This window comes from Triturus cristatus, chromosome 5_2 (genome assembly GCF_964204655.1).
Source record: "Triturus cristatus chromosome 5_2, aTriCri1.1, whole genome shotgun sequence".
NCBI lineage: Eukaryota > Metazoa > Chordata > Amphibia > Caudata > Salamandridae > Triturus > Triturus cristatus.
The window spans coordinates 452,961,535-452,980,094 of NC_140588.1; the positions used below are offsets into that span (position 1 = coordinate 452,961,535).

The 18,560-nt window shown below is 42.9% G+C and overlaps 1 protein-coding gene across 6 annotated transcripts in view; it reads right to left on the bottom strand.

Moving 5' to 3' along the window:
- Nucleotides 1–18,560, bottom strand: part of HECW1 (HECT, C2 and WW domain containing E3 ubiquitin protein ligase 1) — a 979,761-nt gene that overhangs the window by 155,293 nt on the left and 805,908 nt on the right. For all 6 annotated transcript variants that reach the window (XM_085607418.1, XM_085607421.1, XM_085607420.1 and 3 more), the window contains 3 exons: nt 17,529–17,653; nt 12,519–12,640; nt 2,114–2,299 (listed from right to left, as the gene is read on the bottom strand). In XM_085607418.1, coding sequence (XP_085463544.1) covers nt 2,114–2,299; nt 12,519–12,640; nt 17,529–17,653 — 433 coding nt within the window. The remainder of the gene's footprint in view (nt 1–2,113; nt 2,300–12,518; nt 12,641–17,528; nt 17,654–18,560) is intronic.

Below are 18,560 nucleotides of genomic sequence, written 5' to 3' on the forward strand. Positions count from 1 at the left end.
CCAAATTTCAATTGGTCTCTATTTACCTTGTTCCTTTTGAAATCTTCATTGATATTATTATACAATATTATGAATAGCCGTGCTGTAATACAGACTTTCTCAATGCTTGACTTGTACTCATCTCTCCCTTCTCAAAACCTTGGTTAAAACCATAGTCAACCTAAGATCATCTATCACTGACTATGGAGGAATCACAGAAGACGAGGTCAGTGATCACATGATTTTCATGTCTGTATTCCAGTCGATGTGTTCATTGTGTGCTCGACATTGTGTCCAATTTCCCTATCTTGGTATTGAAGTACTGACGATGAATCATTTGCAATTCTAAATTTCATTTAAGATTGCTAATACATTGCTCGTGCATGCCCATAGGTGTACATATGAAACATTAAACAACAACAGGTGTAATGTTTGGTCATTTTGAAAAACATTTAATTGTATCCACAGTGAGAGGTTTCTCATTTTACCTCTTCATTTGTTTCATTTTCATTTTTTGTGCTATTTCAGCCCCATACATTTACCCTGAATGCATCCCACCTCTGTAGCTCCTCACTTCCTTTCCTGAACTTGTGGTCTGTGAACTATTGCAGTGAGCATGACAAGAATCAGTCAGAGATGAATACCAATAATAACAAAATGTCTAGTCTTTAATATTCTAAATAAGATCTAAGATGGCCAGGGCATTTTAAAATATGCAAATGTGTGACAGAATGCCCAAGACATCATGTAGAATCCATCAAAGAAAAAAATCAACTTTTAGTACTCCGCACCCATTGTAACCATGAACCTTTGTGAAAATGACTGTTTGATACTAATCTCTTCACTTGAAATTTGTTTCTCAGAAACCTTTGGCAGAATAATGACAGCATTAATGTTGAAAAGTGAACTTGTTGATTGGCTGCAAGTGATCAAACGGGTGCTTTGTTGCTGCAAAATATTTTATTTATTCTCAACAGCTGGTATCCCTTCCAGTGATCTTCGAACACAAGGCGCAACATTTCTCTGAGGTGGAACTCAATCATTACAACATAGCGATTTGGGCAACCATCAGTACTGTGTGTGTGATAAAAGAAAATATATAATTGGAGAGCTGTGGTATTGCTGAGACAGGAAACCACTCATGATGCTCCTAAAATAACACATGTGCACAACAAACCTTATGGGAATCTTTTACTAATGATAAAATGCAAAGGCAGAGGCAATGGGCCTCAGCACAAGTGACCCAGTAATCTGATGAGGTGGTAAAAGGTGCTGCTGGGCCCATCAGGATTAGATATCCATGGCAAGTTTGGGAGTTTTTCGCTTGAAAACATCACTTGCTGGAAGCTGGTGAAATGTTTGGGTGAAATACAGGAGGAAAACATTCATAAATCCGTGTAGAACACAAATTCCTACATGGCGTTTCTCTTAAACTCACAATAGGGAGTCTTCAAGTTCCCTTAGCCATTTTCTGGTCCACACATAATGGGGCCCTTAGGATTCCATTATAACTGCCCTAGATATTAGTGCATCTGATATGACATATTGCAGGCATTGGAAAAACCGGGAGTAAATTACCAGGGCAAGGTGGATGAATGGTTCATTTTCTGGCCCACTCATGATGTGGCCATAGGGTCTCACTAAAAGAGCCACAGATTTCAGGGTTGGTGTAGTGCACCCAGTATTACTGATATTGAGGGAGTTCACAAGTTGAACATGTGTGGGACCATATGGGACAGGAAGTGACGTAAGGAAAACATTGCTACTGAACCAAATTCCACAACTAAATTTGTCGTCTCATTCTTTTATTTGGGACAAAGTCTCTCAGGTATGACCTAGAGGATTTACCACCTATACAAAATGTGGTAATTTCACACAACTTGTGATTTTTAAGGCGATCAGACAGTTACCGAAATTACCAACCCCATCAGGATTAATGAACCACTTCTAATCAGGACCTATTTGTTCAGCCCTGGAAAGCAGGAATTCTGGCTTCCACTTACAATAGGGACAGTGCTTTTAACTCATTCATGCGTGAGCATTCTTATGCATCTGGAAATCAGATGTGATCTTCACATGGACACATGGCCAACATTCTAGTACATGCATGTATTTGATGTGCGTAGAGCATTACCTTGCCTTGCTGGTCCGTCTTGATCTCCCACCCCCTGGGAAGCTCCAACCGGGTGTCAGCGAACATGTTGATGAAGTTCACCAGGTCCCGGTTATGCTGATAACGTTCAAAGTTTCGGGCGTCCCTGCGAATCTTCAGAATCATATGCTTGAGGCAGTTGCTATTGGTGAACACTCGATAGGCACTCTGAGCAGGAGTAAAGAAAGAGGGGCTTATGGTTTAAAATAAATAGGAGTAAAGACATCTTGTTTTTATATAGTATTTCATAACACAGTTTTTGTTAAAAATCTAAAACAATGCATTAAGAGTTAAGCTGCACTATTAAATTAAGCTCAGGATAGGAACAGGGCTGCTGCTCTAAATCGAAAATGTGTTGGACTGATCATTTACTAATAATCTTCATTCCTGTGAGTCCAAGTCCAAGTTTCCGCACCACATTAATTATTCCGTGAGTGGGTGGCCCCGCCCTACAGACAGGCAAATCATACAGCCCTTAGAGAAATCATCCTTCACTCTAGAACACAAATACTCTAGAATTCAAACAAAGCTAGAACACTCTCTTTTGACTGCACATTACAAGTGTCCCCAAGTGCAGCACTCAAAAGCTGCAGACTGCCCAGAATGCAGCAGCAAGAGTACGGTTAGGTACCTCCGAATTCGACTCCGTTTCCCTAGCTCTGCTTCAACTTCATTGGTTACCGGTAGCCAAGCAGATCCAGTTTAAATCACTCTGCATTGCCTTTAAATCACTCAACAACCTGGGGCCCTTCCAGCTGGCAGATTTTATTAAGCCATATATTCCAGCTAGATCACTTAGATCTGCCGAACTTGGAAACCTAATTGTTCCCAGAGTCAGCAGGGCCAGGTGGGGGGCGGGGGGGGCAAGAGCTTCACTGCTACTACAACCAAACTCTGGAACTCTTTGTCAGCCTCGCTTAAAAGAGACTAGTCTGCTAAAAATTGGAAAGGGCCTAAAAACCTGTTTTTCTTAAGGCTTAGTTTTCATGCTCAGTCCGGTCTGATCTGTTCGTGTTCAGGGCAGCGCCCAGACACCCCAGGGTATTTGTTGCGCTTTATAAATTCATCATCATCATCATAACCTCTGTTCTGACCCACACGTCACCAAGCAGCACATGTATGGTTGGTGTTGGGAAATGAAGGACTGGGACAAGGAAGAATCGATCTTGGATTCATTAATATTAGCTGTACGTACTCGGGCATTACCTGCTCATCCCTTGTCAGAGTTATTACTTTATGAGAATGTACCATACACTCTGGCCCTGAATCTTGCATCAAGACAATTACCAGACACAGAATTGATGCACCATCCCTGGACATTACTATGGAGTAGCTTTGAATGATAACAATGTATAAGTGTGTAAAGCACTTAAAACAAAACCATCTGAATGTGTAGCTATCATAAACAACGTACATCACTCCACAAATATGATGGGGAAGTCCAAGTGGCTGCTTTGCATATGTCACCGAAAGAGTCACACTGGGATTCTGTCATGAAAGCAGCCATGTCTCTCATGGAAAGGCCTTTCACCTTAGTTTGAAAGACCCGCCAGGCTGCCTCATATGCTTACTGCATTTTTCCTTTTCGTGAAGGACCATAAGCAGCAAATTTTGGGTCCAGTGTCTTAAAAGGGGATGTACAGTCCAGGTAAATAAAAATAACTTTTTGCACATCAAGAGAATGAAGGCCGCCATTTTAGGGGTCCCGAATTAGGGAAAAGTGTGTATGAACATTATCCTGCTTCAAATGAAACTTCCGTGAAACTTTCTGACAAAACAGCAGACCGTAACATTTAACCACAAAGTCTGGTAAGGGTCATACTGGACCAAGATCCAGTGTCAGCCGACACGATAGAATACTGGGGGGGAGGGTGCACGGGAGGGGGCCAGCTGGAAACGCGTTGGGGTGCGTGAGGCGCAGGGTAGGGAGATGGGGTATTGATAAAGATAAAGACACTTATCTAGTGATTCCGTCTGACACGCGCTCCTCTGCTGCAGTTCCTGGAGTCCCTGGGAAAGCATCAGACTCCCATCCAATCCCTGCGCTGCTCTCATATGAGAGCAGTGCGAGGATTGGATTGAGTGGGCTGAGAAGACGCTTTGCTCAGGTCAGGGAGTCTGTGGGGTTTCTCCATCCCGGCTGCTCAATGCAGCTGGGCTAGAGGAAACTAAGTGGGCATGTGTGTTTGGCCGGCCTGAGACAGACGGCCAAAAACACATGTGCACTGAAAAGTGCACGTAGCACTCCTCCTCTCCCCTCCCATGCCCCACCCTGCCCCTCCCTGCACAAGCTGGCTCAGATCCATCAAATGAAAATTAAAACAATACCAAGATATTTTTCACCTGTTGGCTTTGAGCTAGTGGAGTGACGCTCTTTTGCGGTTGTATGACGTTACCCCCATGCTTTTACCCCGTAGTTTTTACACCGCAAAATCTTTTAAAACGCAGGGCTTTACAACGCACTCCATTACCACGCATTCCCCATTACAACGCAATTACTATTCGAACTCCAGGGGGCGTTACTTTGGAGAATGTGTTGTAACAGTTTACGTTGTAAAGACCTGCATTGTAAAAGTTTTTGAGGAGTAAAAAATGCGGGGTAAAGACAAGCAGAGTAAAAAATGCAGGGTAAAGGATGTTTCCCCTCCTCCGCCATGGCGAGGAGCCACCTTTACCAAGATCCCCAGTTTCCTCCTGTTAAGGTAATGGGAGGTACGAAACCGACCAGCGGCTGTGTTTCCTAGAGATTCAAACGGTGCCTCTTGCAGACTTGGAAGGACAAGATACAGGCATAAGGAAGAAACTGTAGGATTGAGCACTGGACTCCGGGTTTCAAAGCTTTACACTGTGCAAGGCCACAGAAAAGGGATCAGACATCCCATCCCGAGCCTTTGGAAACACAAACTGCAGCTCATTGCTGTCATACAGTAAGACTAAAAAGGCTCTTTAGAAATCTGCTGCAGGGAGGTTCCAGTTTAAGGAATATATCACAAGCAAGAGGATGCAACACCTTCACTGTGCCCCACATTGAGTAATAACTTAGGAGTTGAACATATACCCTTGTAACACATCTCTGTATGCCTAAATATGTAAGACACAGTCACTGGAACACTGGTTAACTGACTGCGTATGTTACCACTTAGTGAGCATGCTCTAAGGTGCAGACTTTGCAGAGGTGGATTCGAAACTATGGCCTGCGGGGCTATTAAGATGCTAGGAGGATTGCCTTCCCCCTCCTCATGCTGGACCTAGCTTTGAATTATTTAATTTGAAATATTGAGAGAAGAACATACAGATGTCTCATGGTCAATAGAAATGCAGGGCATTTACAATGAGGCGCCTGACCTCCGCATAACGAGACTCCTGAAGCCGCCACCAATTATCCACCAAACTCATCCTTATTCCGTACCTTTGAGAAGTTATTGACACTGGCTGCCTTGGTTGATTGGAAAACTGATTGCAGCACAAACGCTGAAGGCAGAAGCAAGGCAGATACGCATGGCATGCAGCGAGGGAGCCCAACCACTGGGAAAGCCGTGATCAGGGTGTCAACGACAGAGGAGCCCTGCAGCCTACACTAACTGCTGAGTTCAGCAGCAAGCCCCTTATGAGAGCTGGGCGAGCTGCCTGTGTGGCAAAGCTGCCCTGTGGGGTGGTGTCCAGAAGGTCCCCATAAGTTGCTGTACTGCGGAAAATCTAAAATGGCGCCCTGCCCCTTTCAATCATAGTGAAGATTACAGCCAGACAGACTTGAACTATGTAAAATGTAAGGCTGGTGTTCTCGCATGTCTATTACCGATGCTAAAAGCACCAGGGCATCCTGATGATATTTAAGGATGTTACTGACAACGTAAGCCACACATGAGCCCTGTGCGTTTCTCAACAACAACCAAGTTTATTGATTAAGACCTATGCTGAGATCAATAAAACAAGATAAAACCCACAAAATCATCTCCAGGATACATTATCGATAATAATTTAGAAAAGATTCAAGAATGAGCAAAACAAATTACAAATATAATAACAAAGAAATGGTTTTGGTGGTGAATATATTAAAATGATCAAATCAACAACTTTTGTTAGATTACATTTAAAAAACAGAGGAACTAATAACGAGCACGGGGTATTGCGATCGACGGACACACAAATAAAACATGTTTTAAAGCTTGGGTCCCTCCCTTGCACAGGTCACATGGGTAGTCTCTGATCTCAGCACTGATCAATAACCCTTGTATGTCGTCAGTGGAAGTATGCCTAGTCTGAGCACTAGTCTAACTCGCCTAACTCCCTGAGTGTTTGAAAACTGTATTAGTGCAACACACAGGCCGGTAAAAATATTATGATAAAGTGCACACAACTTGCTTTCACGGACTTTGTCCAGGCAAACATTTTGCTAACAAATTATACTGATGCTTTCTTTGAAACAGCCACTGAGTTCATCAAACCTGGTTAGCAAACAGTTAATTAAGGCTCGGTCATAGAAATAGAAGTCTGGTGTGTTCTGAGGGGATTGGCAGGGTGGTACCCGCAATGGCGACCTGCATGGTAGGTAGAGACACTTACCACGAACCAGTGTTAAACCAAGTCACAATAGGGAATGTAGACAACAAACAAAGCTTTACTTTTATCCTAAAAGAATGGGCAGGGCAAAGGACAGGGGAAGTTTTCAACATGTAGAAATTGAAGCTGCAGTTAAGAATGCAGCAGAAGATAAGGAAGGATGTGACTCGCCACTTTACCATGCACTGCTTATACCCATTCACATTACATCGCTTATACCATCTGAAGTCACAGCCTTTATAACAACACTTATGACATCTGAAATCCCATCATTTCAAACCAAACTAAAGCAACACAAACATTAGAAATTCTAAAGCTATAGTTACACCTTAAATTTCTGATGTACAGACCCCATTTAAGTTACTATAAATGTATTTCTCCTTTCTACACAAACTAAACTTATAGTAAACAAAATTCAAAATGTATAAGTTACAGTTATACCTTAAATTTATCATTTATGCACCACTTTCACATTATTACAACTAGCGCTCCTCCTTACACACTGTTTTCTGCTCGCCAACCACACAACAAGAACTACAACTCGCCACTCTGCAATGCATTGTGTTCTCAGAAATGATGGTATTTCAAGATGTCATAAGTGTTGTTATAGATGCTATGATTTCAGATGCTGTACATGTTGTAATATGAAAGGATATAAGCAGTGCATGGTAGAGTGGCGAGATGCCACTGAAGAGCGCCCTGCCTTACTTGCTCACATAGAATTTACTTTGAGCTATGTGTGACAATTTAGGCTCACAGCCATCTAGAAGGTAACAATTCAGTAGGATACTGGGAAATCGTGATCTAGTAATGTCATTCCGTTCTTTCGTCAAAAGATTTCAGATTTTTGGCAAAAACATCATCTGATGTAGGTGCAGCTGTAGATTCAGAAAATCTCAGCAACTTCTTGACTCTCGGGACTGGAAATGTTGCGTTCCTTGTAATAAGGTCTACATCCCTCTCCTTAGCGAGAGTTTAGAGTGAATGTTGAAATCCTTGTTCATCTTGGACAGCTGATTCGAGTGCCTTATCTGTCATACTTTACAGGCCCTGGCATGACAGACGACACAGTCACTGGTCCTGGACCTGTGCCTCAGTGAAAAGGAACAGAGAGGATACGAAAGGATAACTCGACTTCACACCAGTCTTGTCTTGATGTAGCAGTGAATGCCCTGAAGGAAGAAAACTTGCAATATGCATCGGTGACTCCGGGCAGGTATATGGACCTACTAATCAATGTTCAATGGTAACTATCCCTCGAGTGTCCTGACTACATTGCAATGTTCTTGCTTGTGTCCTGGATCCTCATAATCTTCATAATCCTGTATTTCAGAAGAGATCATTCTTGGTTGAAAAATGTCAGAGACACAGACATTTAACAGTCTCAGTAGGTTAATTGAAATCAGAAATGTCTGATAATGGAACTTCTGAGCCTGCTATTTCAGGAACCGATAGCTATGGTTGAAAAATAATGTCATTGGCGACTTCCTATAGGCTGGAACCTCTTTCCTGATGAAGGATGAAGCTTCAAAGTTAAAGGAACTAGGAGCTACTCTGCGGACCAATAAGTAAAGAATTCATGGGGGTACGTCAAGTTTCAGTTAGGATTTTAGTATCTCTCTACTCTGAGGTCTATATTGAGTCTTCAAAACAGCTTCCACCAACCAACACTCATCTAATAGCCAGTGTGGGGAAGGCATATTCTCCTCACCAATATGCGTTTAGATGTTTTTGGTGTTACCAGGAGCATAATGTAAAATTATGTAACATCCTTGAGAGGCGCCATGGATTCCTGACACCCAATGCATGTCTGCTAAAGCATAGGTATGCCACGACCAAAATGGCATCAATTTATCATGGCAGTGTAGGCATAGCCTACTGGCAGCAAACAGGGTCATTGGTGGTGAGGATAGTAAGTTTCTTACTTGGTGCTAGTGCCTCAGGCTCTTTAAAGGTAGCGTTCAGTGATGCTCTTGTCCTGCCTACTCCCACACCCCCTTCCAAGGAGGAAGGGATCCCTGCGCTGCAGGGGCTGATTTTTCTATGAAGCAAAGGAAGAGCTGGCCACAATTTAGCCTGATATAATTGTGGCCCTAGGTGGGACAAATACAGTGCAACCTAGGGGAAAAAGAGCAAGGTAGTGCGACTGACCGCGCAGGGTTGTGACTTTCATCGAAACATGTGGCTTTTGGTAACTATTGCCTCCTTCAACTTAGACCACCACCTGTTTTTCAACTTTCTCTTTTATCATTAGCAACTCATCTAAATGAAGAACTCAAGGTTCATCTCCCTCGCTGTCGTTTGCAGGGTTCCACAATGGTCCAGCTCATTCTCTGTAACCTTTACGTAGACCCCAAAGCTCCCTGTTGATGTCGCAGCGCATCAATGTGCCACTGACACACAGCTCTTTTTCAGCATGTCATCACATGACATTTGCTTACTGAGGCCCTTAACATCCATGTCTGCTGTATACCAGGGGCGTAACACAGGCCCCCGCAGCTCCCAAGTTCCAGGGTGCTCTACTCAGCACAGCACTTTGGCCGGAGAGCTCTTGATAGAGTCCAGAGGGGGCCCCTCCACGTATCTTGCAGGGGGCCCCCTCAATTTTTGTTACGCCACTGCTGTATATCTTTCTTTAAAGCTGACCAAATCAGAACTGACTCAGTTTGAGTATAAAAACACACCAAGACTAAATTCAGTCCTGGTCGTAGGGCATGAACGTTGAGCGATCCACCCTAAATTCAACACTAGGTGTGAAGTCCTTCAGATGTTCCATTAACTCGACGGACCAATAACGTCATGATCAGGTTGGTAAAAATCAGTCTGTTAACGTATGCAACGCTATTCAAGCTCTTGTGGTCTTCCAAACATTGTGAATAGTGTACAAGGCACCATACTCACCTCTTTGATGGTGGTCCTTTGGGCTGTCACACTCTGTCCAGAACACTTTTTACATCAACCCCATACTCATAAATTTGTAAATGACACTCCTGCCAGCGGCCCTCAAAAGTAAAGTCCCCTGTACTCTCTTTGAATACTTCAACACCTCTTAAACAGACTGCTTTGCTCATAAAAGTACAAATCTCAGTTGGTTAAAGAGCAATCCACAGCCTCAACACTGCTTTTTTTTTTTTTTTTTTTTTTTTAAATTTTTTTTTTTATTGACAGCTTGAAAAACACAGGCAATTTATATAGTCTTGTTGAGTAACATAGGATCTATTACATATATTACAGTCATGCATTCACCTATTACTTAGAAAGCAAAAAAGACATATCGTTAATTATTACATTGGCAATATTACTAAAAATAGAGCTGAATCAGAATAGATTTATAAGAGCCAGTTAAATACCGCTTAGCCTTCCAACCATTGTGTAAATGGGGCCCATATTAGTGTACCTCTTTCCCGCCTTCTACTGCCCCCCCTTGAGAGAACGGCTGACTCCAACCTGTGGAGGGCTAAGATCCTTGCTCTCCAGATCATAAAAGTTGGGGCAACAGGGTTTATCCATTCTGATGTAATACATACTCTGATTTGCGACATTGCAATATATATTAGAGCAGTGACATGACTCGATCTATTCATAGAGATATCAGTTTCACAACCCATTATAACTAATTCAGCTGATAAAACCAAGGGGATTTTGAGGCAGTCAGTAATAAATGTTTGAACTTCTTGGAGAAATTGGGCCAATTTGGGACATGAAAAAAACATATGGACATCATCGGCTGCTATTGTGCCGCATCTAGGACAGCTGTGGCCACCCCTACCTCCCCATTTATAAATTTTGGCTGGGGTGTAATAAAGGTCATATAAGGCCATATAACTTTGGGAGCGCAAACTCCCAGAAGTTAGAACCTTGCCAGAGAGTTCTAATGCCTGAACTATATCAATATCCTGCTTGCCAAATTTAGCTTCCAATTTAGCTTTAGATTTCAATATGTCATCGGGAAAAACTGAAAGTAGATTTCTATAAATTGGTCCAATTCGTGAATTTTTAAAAATTAAATCCATGAGTGTATTCCTGCAAAATAATGTTGGGGTATTGGATAGAAGTTTGGAAAGGCAACTGCGGACCTGCAGGTATTTAAAAAAATGATGGGTGTCTAATGCAAACTTTTCTTTTAAAAAAAGAAAAGTGGCCATATTCCCTTCATATGCCAAATCCCCCACTATCTTAATACCTGAAGCCTGCCACCTTATTGTGACGTTATCTTGGAAAATTGACGGGAGCAATCTGGCTGCTGACAAGGGGGTATAGAAGTTAATATTAGCAATTGGCCATCTACGTCGAACCTTCCTCCATATAGAGTGCATGGAGATAATAACTTTAAACTTGGTCTTTTTATAGTAGCTGGGTTCGAGTATTGACGTTAGTGTCCCCCTGGCAGCATATCCTAGCCCGATCTCAAAGATGGATGGTGACCTGCATGGTGGAAGATTTGCTCTGTCCCCAAACAACGGAACAGCAAGATTTTGAATAAACGCTGACCAGCTGTATAGAAGCAGGTTTGGAACCGACCACCCCCCTCTTTCCAGTGGAAGCTGCATCCATTTAGCGGCCCTGCGTGACTGGCGATAACCCCACAGAAACCTGTTGCAACATCTTTCTGCACGAATAATGCTGAAATGAGCAACTTCTAAGGGTATAGTCCTAAATAAATACAGAAGTTTCGGGAGTATCAGCATCTTTAAGACATTACGCCTGCCAAACAGGGACAGATGCAGCTTGTCTAATCTGGATAGCGTAAGATTAGCTTTGTCAATAATGGGTGAGATATTCTTATCAGACAAAGTATCAATTGCGGCAGTTATTTCAATCCCTAAGTAACGGGCACTGGGAACCACCGGTGCAGTAGAGGGGCCCATTGCCGCCGTTTGAACTACCTGGGTTTTCTGGGCATTAAGTTTGTAGCCCGAGTACTGGCCGTAGTATTTAGCTGCCGCTTTTATTGCTAAAAATGAGGTGGACACATCAGAAGTAACCACTATAATGTCATCCGCATATGCTAGTGCTTTAAAGTCGACTGTATGGTTTTTAACAAAGGCTATGTTCGGGCAGAGTTCAAGTTTACTCAGGAATGGATCTATATATAGAGCAAACAGGAGGGGAGAGCACGGACAACCTTGTCGAGTACCCCTACTGATTGCGAAGGAGCTTGAACCCTTTCCAGATATAGATATAGTTGCCCGAGGTGTTATATATAAAGACTGCAAAGCATGAATAAAATTGGCACAGACCCCCTTCCAATGTAGGACCCGCCAAAGAAACCCCCAGGCAACCCTGTACTCTCTTTGAATACTTCAACACCTCTTAAACAGACTGCTTTGCTCATAAAAGTACAAATCTCAGTTGGTTAAAGAGCAATCCACAGCCTCAACACTGCTAACCTGGAAATTAAGAGAACCAGTTAGAGAAATAACTAAACATACACTTGCATTTTCGGTCTAGGCATCCAGTCCTTCCTCTGGAGCAGGAAGGATTTAGAATATTGCTGCTCTGATGATGTTTCCACACTCACCATCTGCTTAGGACTCCCTTCAGTTGAATCCTCATTGACATCTGCAAACCTTAGCATCCTTGCACTGATCGAGTCATGAACACAGACCACTGAAATGTCTTGTAACAATGGAAAACTATATTATGCTGAAAGTATTCGATAAACAGTATTTCCATGGAGCCTATGTAAAGCTCTGTAATTGCTAAATATTTTTCTCTGCAATTTATTTAATTTAGCAAGCACTTCAGATTTTTGGCAGTTGCTCTCTTAAATAGTCAAACACATACATTTTGAACAGCAAATGCCTACAAAAGTCTTCAAACTTACATAATTTGCATGGAGCACTGTGAAAAACTCTGGGTTGGTGATGAATTTGACAGCTGGAGACTGCAGCAGCAAGGTGATTTTCTGAGAATTCACAGGTGACAGCGGCTCCTCACTTCTCGCCTCTGTTATCACCCCCCAAATAGTGAAATAAAATATAAGCAGTGAAAAATATCATTAAGCAATATTTTCTCCTAGGACTTCTAATGTATTAGGGCAACACATAACCTGTTGCAGTCATCATTCTGTTGTCAGCTCTTTATTTTATTTGTTGTTTTTTTTTAAATTTGTTTTTATTAAGTTTGTGATGTTGTTACCAAAACAAATAAGAACAGCATATAATGCATGCAGCACATCAGCAGTACACAAATCCCAGACATAAAAAAATGCACAATTAGAGCAGATTTGTACATCATGCACAGTCCACAGATTATGATGAAGCAGTGTTGGGGTTTCGGTCCATCAGTTATGCTCAACCTCCATCGAGGCCTATGCCGCATGCAGTCTCCTGCGTGGGCCATTACACAACTCATCCTTATACCCCATCAAAAGGGATCATCTCAGCATGTCAGCAATATCTGGGACCATCCAAAGGCGGACAAATTACCCAGCATTACCAGTAGCCCCACGTTTGCCGACTATATATCCATTCATGGCTGATAAATCTAATCAACACATATTACCTTATTCACATTGTATGTTAAAGTTGCATCCTCATCTCACATCCTACCCCATCAATGCGTTTGTGTTATCCTCGCCAGTGTGAAGTAGGAGATAATGCTTAAGGGATCCCCATATGTCTTTGGGTCGGGATTTGTGAGGTAATGTTTCAGCATATATACCCCCTTGATCTTGGCTGTATATCAGATCGTCTAACCACTCTTTGAATTTAGGGGCGCGGCCCCTGCCCCATTTGAATGCCACCCTACGCTTTGCTAGTAACAGTGCCAGTGTAACATACCGGCGACAAGAGTTGGGGAGCTTCTCTGTGTACCCAAGCAGCGCCGTGAGTGGATTGCATTCCAGCGTCAAGGATGTCATTTGCGCCAATGCCTCGAATACTTTCACCCAGTACGCCAACACCTGCGGGCATTCCCATGCCAGGTGCAGAAAACCAGCCCCTGGGCCTCCACACCTGTCACAATTGTCTGTGTTTCTCAATTTGAAGCGGTATCATTTGACAGGAGTGTAATATATGTGCTGGATATACTTATAATGTATAATACGCAATCTGCAACTAGCGGAAATGTGCGCCGTCTGTAGACAGCAGTATTTCCACTGCTCGGGTGTAATGTCAATGCCTAGATCTGCGTTCCAATGCGCTAATGCCATGTGTGTAGACCCTGGTTGCTGGAGATGTATATTATGAGTGTGGATACTAGATGCCCTGGGCTCTCAGCGCGCAGCATACGATGCAGCGGCTCTACCAACGCAGGCTCCCTGTCGCAGGCGCGTATATTAAAATGTATCTAATGGGGTGTGAGGCTCCTGTTGGAAGAATTGGTCAGAGGAACGAAATTTCCCATGAAGATAAAGATCCTCTCATGTGGCAGCGTGCACTCTGGCACATAATTTACGGAACCCTGTTTCCTGGAGTAATGGCAGCTGAGGATAGTAGGAAAGAGGTAGTAACAGCGAATAAAGGAACGCGGCGTTAAGTCGCTTACCAATTTTATGCCATGCAGCAACCGTACTAGTGATTGTTGTGTATGGCACATTACTGCCAGGGGTTGGCGTGTGAAGCATCCCATCTAATGGGAGAGGGTCCGCCAGCCAATGTTCTGCCGCTATTTGGGGCATGTATCTGGGGGATGGATCCAAAAGTATGCATAATGCGCTTGTCTTTATTTTATTTGTTTCAGATGCAAAGGTTTTTTATTTTGTGAATTATTTTCTTGTGATGAGCAAAGTGCTTTACTATGGTGTACATATAGATACACTACTAGCACAATGACAGAATGTATGCCATGTACAAGGATAAAAGCAGTGGCGGCTGGCATGTACCAAGGGTGGCGAGTGGGTGGCACAGAATTAAAAAAATAAAATTAAATAAACTACACTTACATTCCTGCGCAACACGGCATCCTCATTGATCGGTCTTCTCTCTTCGAGGCAGGCTCCAATGTGGGGCCCAGCCAACTCCCCTAACCAATCCTGGTGCTGCTGTCACCAGCATGAGAGAAGCACCAGGATTGGCAGTAACGGGCTCTCTCAGTGCTCTTGATAGCACTGGAGGTCTGCACTTTCTCGAACCCTGCTGTCTTAGACAGATGAGTTAGGGAGGTTTTAAAATACACATGTCTGGCTGGCCGTTGCAAGACAGCTGGCCAAAGAGTCATGCGCATTTAAAATCTTCAGCCCACAGCTTCCTGTTGCCACTCAGCAGCAATGGCCCCGCCCTAACACTCAGTTCGGGACTGGTTGGTTGCTGAAAAATAAAATGGTAATAAATAAACGTTATCACCATTTTCTTTTTCCGCTCTGGCCTCGAACTTTTCTTTGTCGGGCAACGCTTCGCCGATCAAATGGAGGAGCTGCCCCTTGGTAAAAGGAATAGCATCGCACAGCACAGTGTGTTTATTTTATTTAAAAGTTTTAGCGAGTGCAGCAAGCAGTCCATCAACGACTTCAGTGGGCTGTTGCGCCAGTTCATGATGGGAGGGACGTAGCCACGTAGGTAGACTGTGTTCTTCTCCAGGAGCTTTTGGCATTATTGGCTTTTGAACTATTGACTGTATGTAGCATCTGAATGGGACCTTCACTTCGAGAGAAGGGTCAGGAGGATCTATTGTGTACCTCAATAAGCACAGAGAATTATGTTTTTTATTTGGTAGTGGTAATGATTTACTCTCTAATTCAAAGTAAGGACATTAATTCGCTAAGAAATCATGGGAAGCATGAAGTGAAATCATGTTGCCTTCAAACTCTGGCGATTTCACAGTGTGGACCTCTTGCCCCACCCTCAGCTCCCAGTCACCTCCTATTTGTTGATGAGGGACTAGTAGAATAGCAAGGTCTGGAGATTTGAGAAGATGAACAAGTTTGTTCCAGAAGTTCCTGCCACTGCCTTATGACCCCCAATCAAGCAATTAATTAGTAGATTTGTAGAGCGCTACTTTGTCACCCGTGAGGGCATCCAGGCGCTGGACCAGAGGAGGGGTAGTAAAATCAATGAAAAGATACTTTCATACAGTAGAGTCAGTCTTCTTGCTGAATATAGCCCTCTATTTACCAAGCTGCATGCAGTGGCTACCTGCCACTGTATCCTTTTGTATTTTAAAGGTCAGAGGGACCAAGCACTGAGTACTTGGTAATGAGACTTCATTTGAAAAGATGGTAACTAAGGCAGAAATATACCAAGAAATACCTCAATTGAATGAAAAGAAGTAGGGGAAAGAGGTAGACCATAAAGCCACCCAATCAAGAGTAAGGAGCTCACCCAAAGCCCTCTATATGCAAATATTTTAATCTATTGGACAATAGATCACAGTCTGCAGACGAGACCTACAGTCCCAGAGATGACTACCTAAGTTACCGCAGCCCAGATTCGGTAAGTATTGAGTAAGAGAGGCCAGTATGCTCCACAGTCAAGAACAGAGGCCCTACTGTGGAACATTTCTGCTGTTTGCACACTTAAAAAAATGTAAAATCATATAACGATAAAATAAAAAATGTGTTTGTTTTCACATCATGGCTAAAAGTGCTCTATTATTGTCAGTTTATGCCAATGAGAGAAACAAATAAATGCATTGATACATTGATAGCTAATTTAGCACCGAGGCTGTAGCCGTCACTATTTCAAAATAAGAAAGGGAAAATCCATAGAATAAATGGTTACATTACTTCAGGTTTTTGTTCTAAACTTGCACCAGTTCAGAAACACAGTTTTTATTAGGGCACACACCCTTTGCCCCAACCAAGCCATTTCTAATCAGATGACATCACATGTAATATTGCACACAGCCATGACCAATTAAAGTTTTCATACCACCATCAACACAGCCATTACTATAAACCCTTGAGTAGCAGAAGTAAGGCACCACAGATTGGAACTTTCATCTCAGCATCTTCAGCTACTGAGGTACATTTCGGGGACACCGACTAATGTCTTTTGACCTCTGAGAGTCAACTTCGCAGGAGGCCTTGTGCAGTGTGCTCCTCACTCTGATACTCAATCTTGGGGTATTCTGGGGGTACTGATATTCAGGACTACTCCCTTCTAGTGTTCTGCTGAACCTTGACAAGTCCACGCGGCAATCATGCCCCTCCTTTATTTAACTACATCAAAGGGAACAGTCAAACTGATGGCATGTTGCCACACCCAACTCACCAAATCAGAGGAAAACAGGCACGTGTGGGCTTCTTAGGCTATTGAAACTTTTGTTACTATGATGATAGAAAAGGACATGCAGCCGACTCTCCCTTGTGCTGCATCCCTTCCTACTGTTCACATGTGAGAGGTCACTCAGGTATGTTCTAGTTGAGGGAAGATTATAATTATGGAGTTATTCCTGTGGTTTGGAGTAAGGTGACGACTGATCCTTCTTATAATTCTCTCTAAGATGGTGAGGGGTGAGGTCACCCAGGGCCTGTTGGATGTGTGTGTAGCTGCAGGCACTAACTCTTCAAGCCTCTGCCTGAGGGGGCCTCTAAAGGCCGCAACTTGTTAAGTGTCACAACACCTGTTCCTGACCTGTGAAAGAGGCGGTGCTGCACTTGTTTTAGTGGACTATCCTTTAGTAATGCACCCTTGGTTAAGGAGGACCTATAGCTCGGTATCTCACCTGCTATGTAATCAGTAAAGATGTCTTTGTAATGTCACTGATGGTGTCAGATGTGCTATCATAGTACATGCGATGTCATGTGTTAGGCCATCATCTGTGCTCTCACGTCTCCTCTTGGCAACTTAGTGGCACTCAACATCGTAAACATATGAATGGATACAAATACATCACTTAGCTTACAACTCTCATGAACTTTTTAAATTAAAATTAAGCCTCATCTTCTACAAACCTGTGTTTGTCTGTGAAAGGTCTGTATCAGAATCACCCAATCCTCCTGCCGCCCTTTCCGCACTTTGGCTGTCCACCTCATCTTCTGATCTCTCTGTCGCAATAGTCCTCTGGATATTTTGATATCTGTATCCAGATGAGATATAAAAAAATGTTACGTCTACTACTCAGTGTTACATGTGGGACACAGTCACTACATATCTCCAAACCAGCATCATACATTAATGGCTCATTGTGCCTGAGTACAGCCTGCAGGTCATGAGTCTGAGGAATACTGAAACTTTCATCTTACCTTGGTCGATAAAATGGGTACTAAACTGTTGGCCAAATGACACCTGAATTTAAAGTTCTACGACTGCAAGCACTAGATACCGGAGGCAGATGGGTGATTTAATTATTCGTACATTTGGTGTGAGTAAATCAGATTACTTTCATTTTCATTTAAATTTAAACATTCATGAAATGTGTTGAAGAGCTGTGGAGATGTTGGGCTAAACAATTGTATACAAAAATCCTATTTATCAACAAGTTGTTTAAATTGAGGGTGAGGCGTGGCGCAGTGGCCAGAGAGGGTGACTCTGGTGCGCGGTGGCTCACTGTTCGATCGCAGGCGGCAGCTCAGCATCCTGTGACTCTGGACAATTGCTCACTTAATCTCCCTGACGGCCACCAGCGCCTTGTAACCCTTATTGGCTGATATGTTCGCACTTTACAATTAGGAAATGTTATTGTCAAACATCAGAGAGCTAGTCTATTTGTGCCTATGACTGAAAGCACCACTTTGTGGGTCAGACTTCTTCAAAAGAGTTGGAAAACATTTTGTCCAAAAAGTATATCAGAAAAGACATTTATTTACCTGTGGCACTTCAAAAAGCCCTTTATTTGGAAGATAAACATCTATTCATACGCAGATATTATTATAGCCCTGTTTTCAAGGCTGTCTGCAATGGCTCTTAGATTTTATACCCATCCATCATTCCCAGAAAACTCGATCTCCAGAGGTCCATTACTTTTCAGAATTGCTGCTTTATTT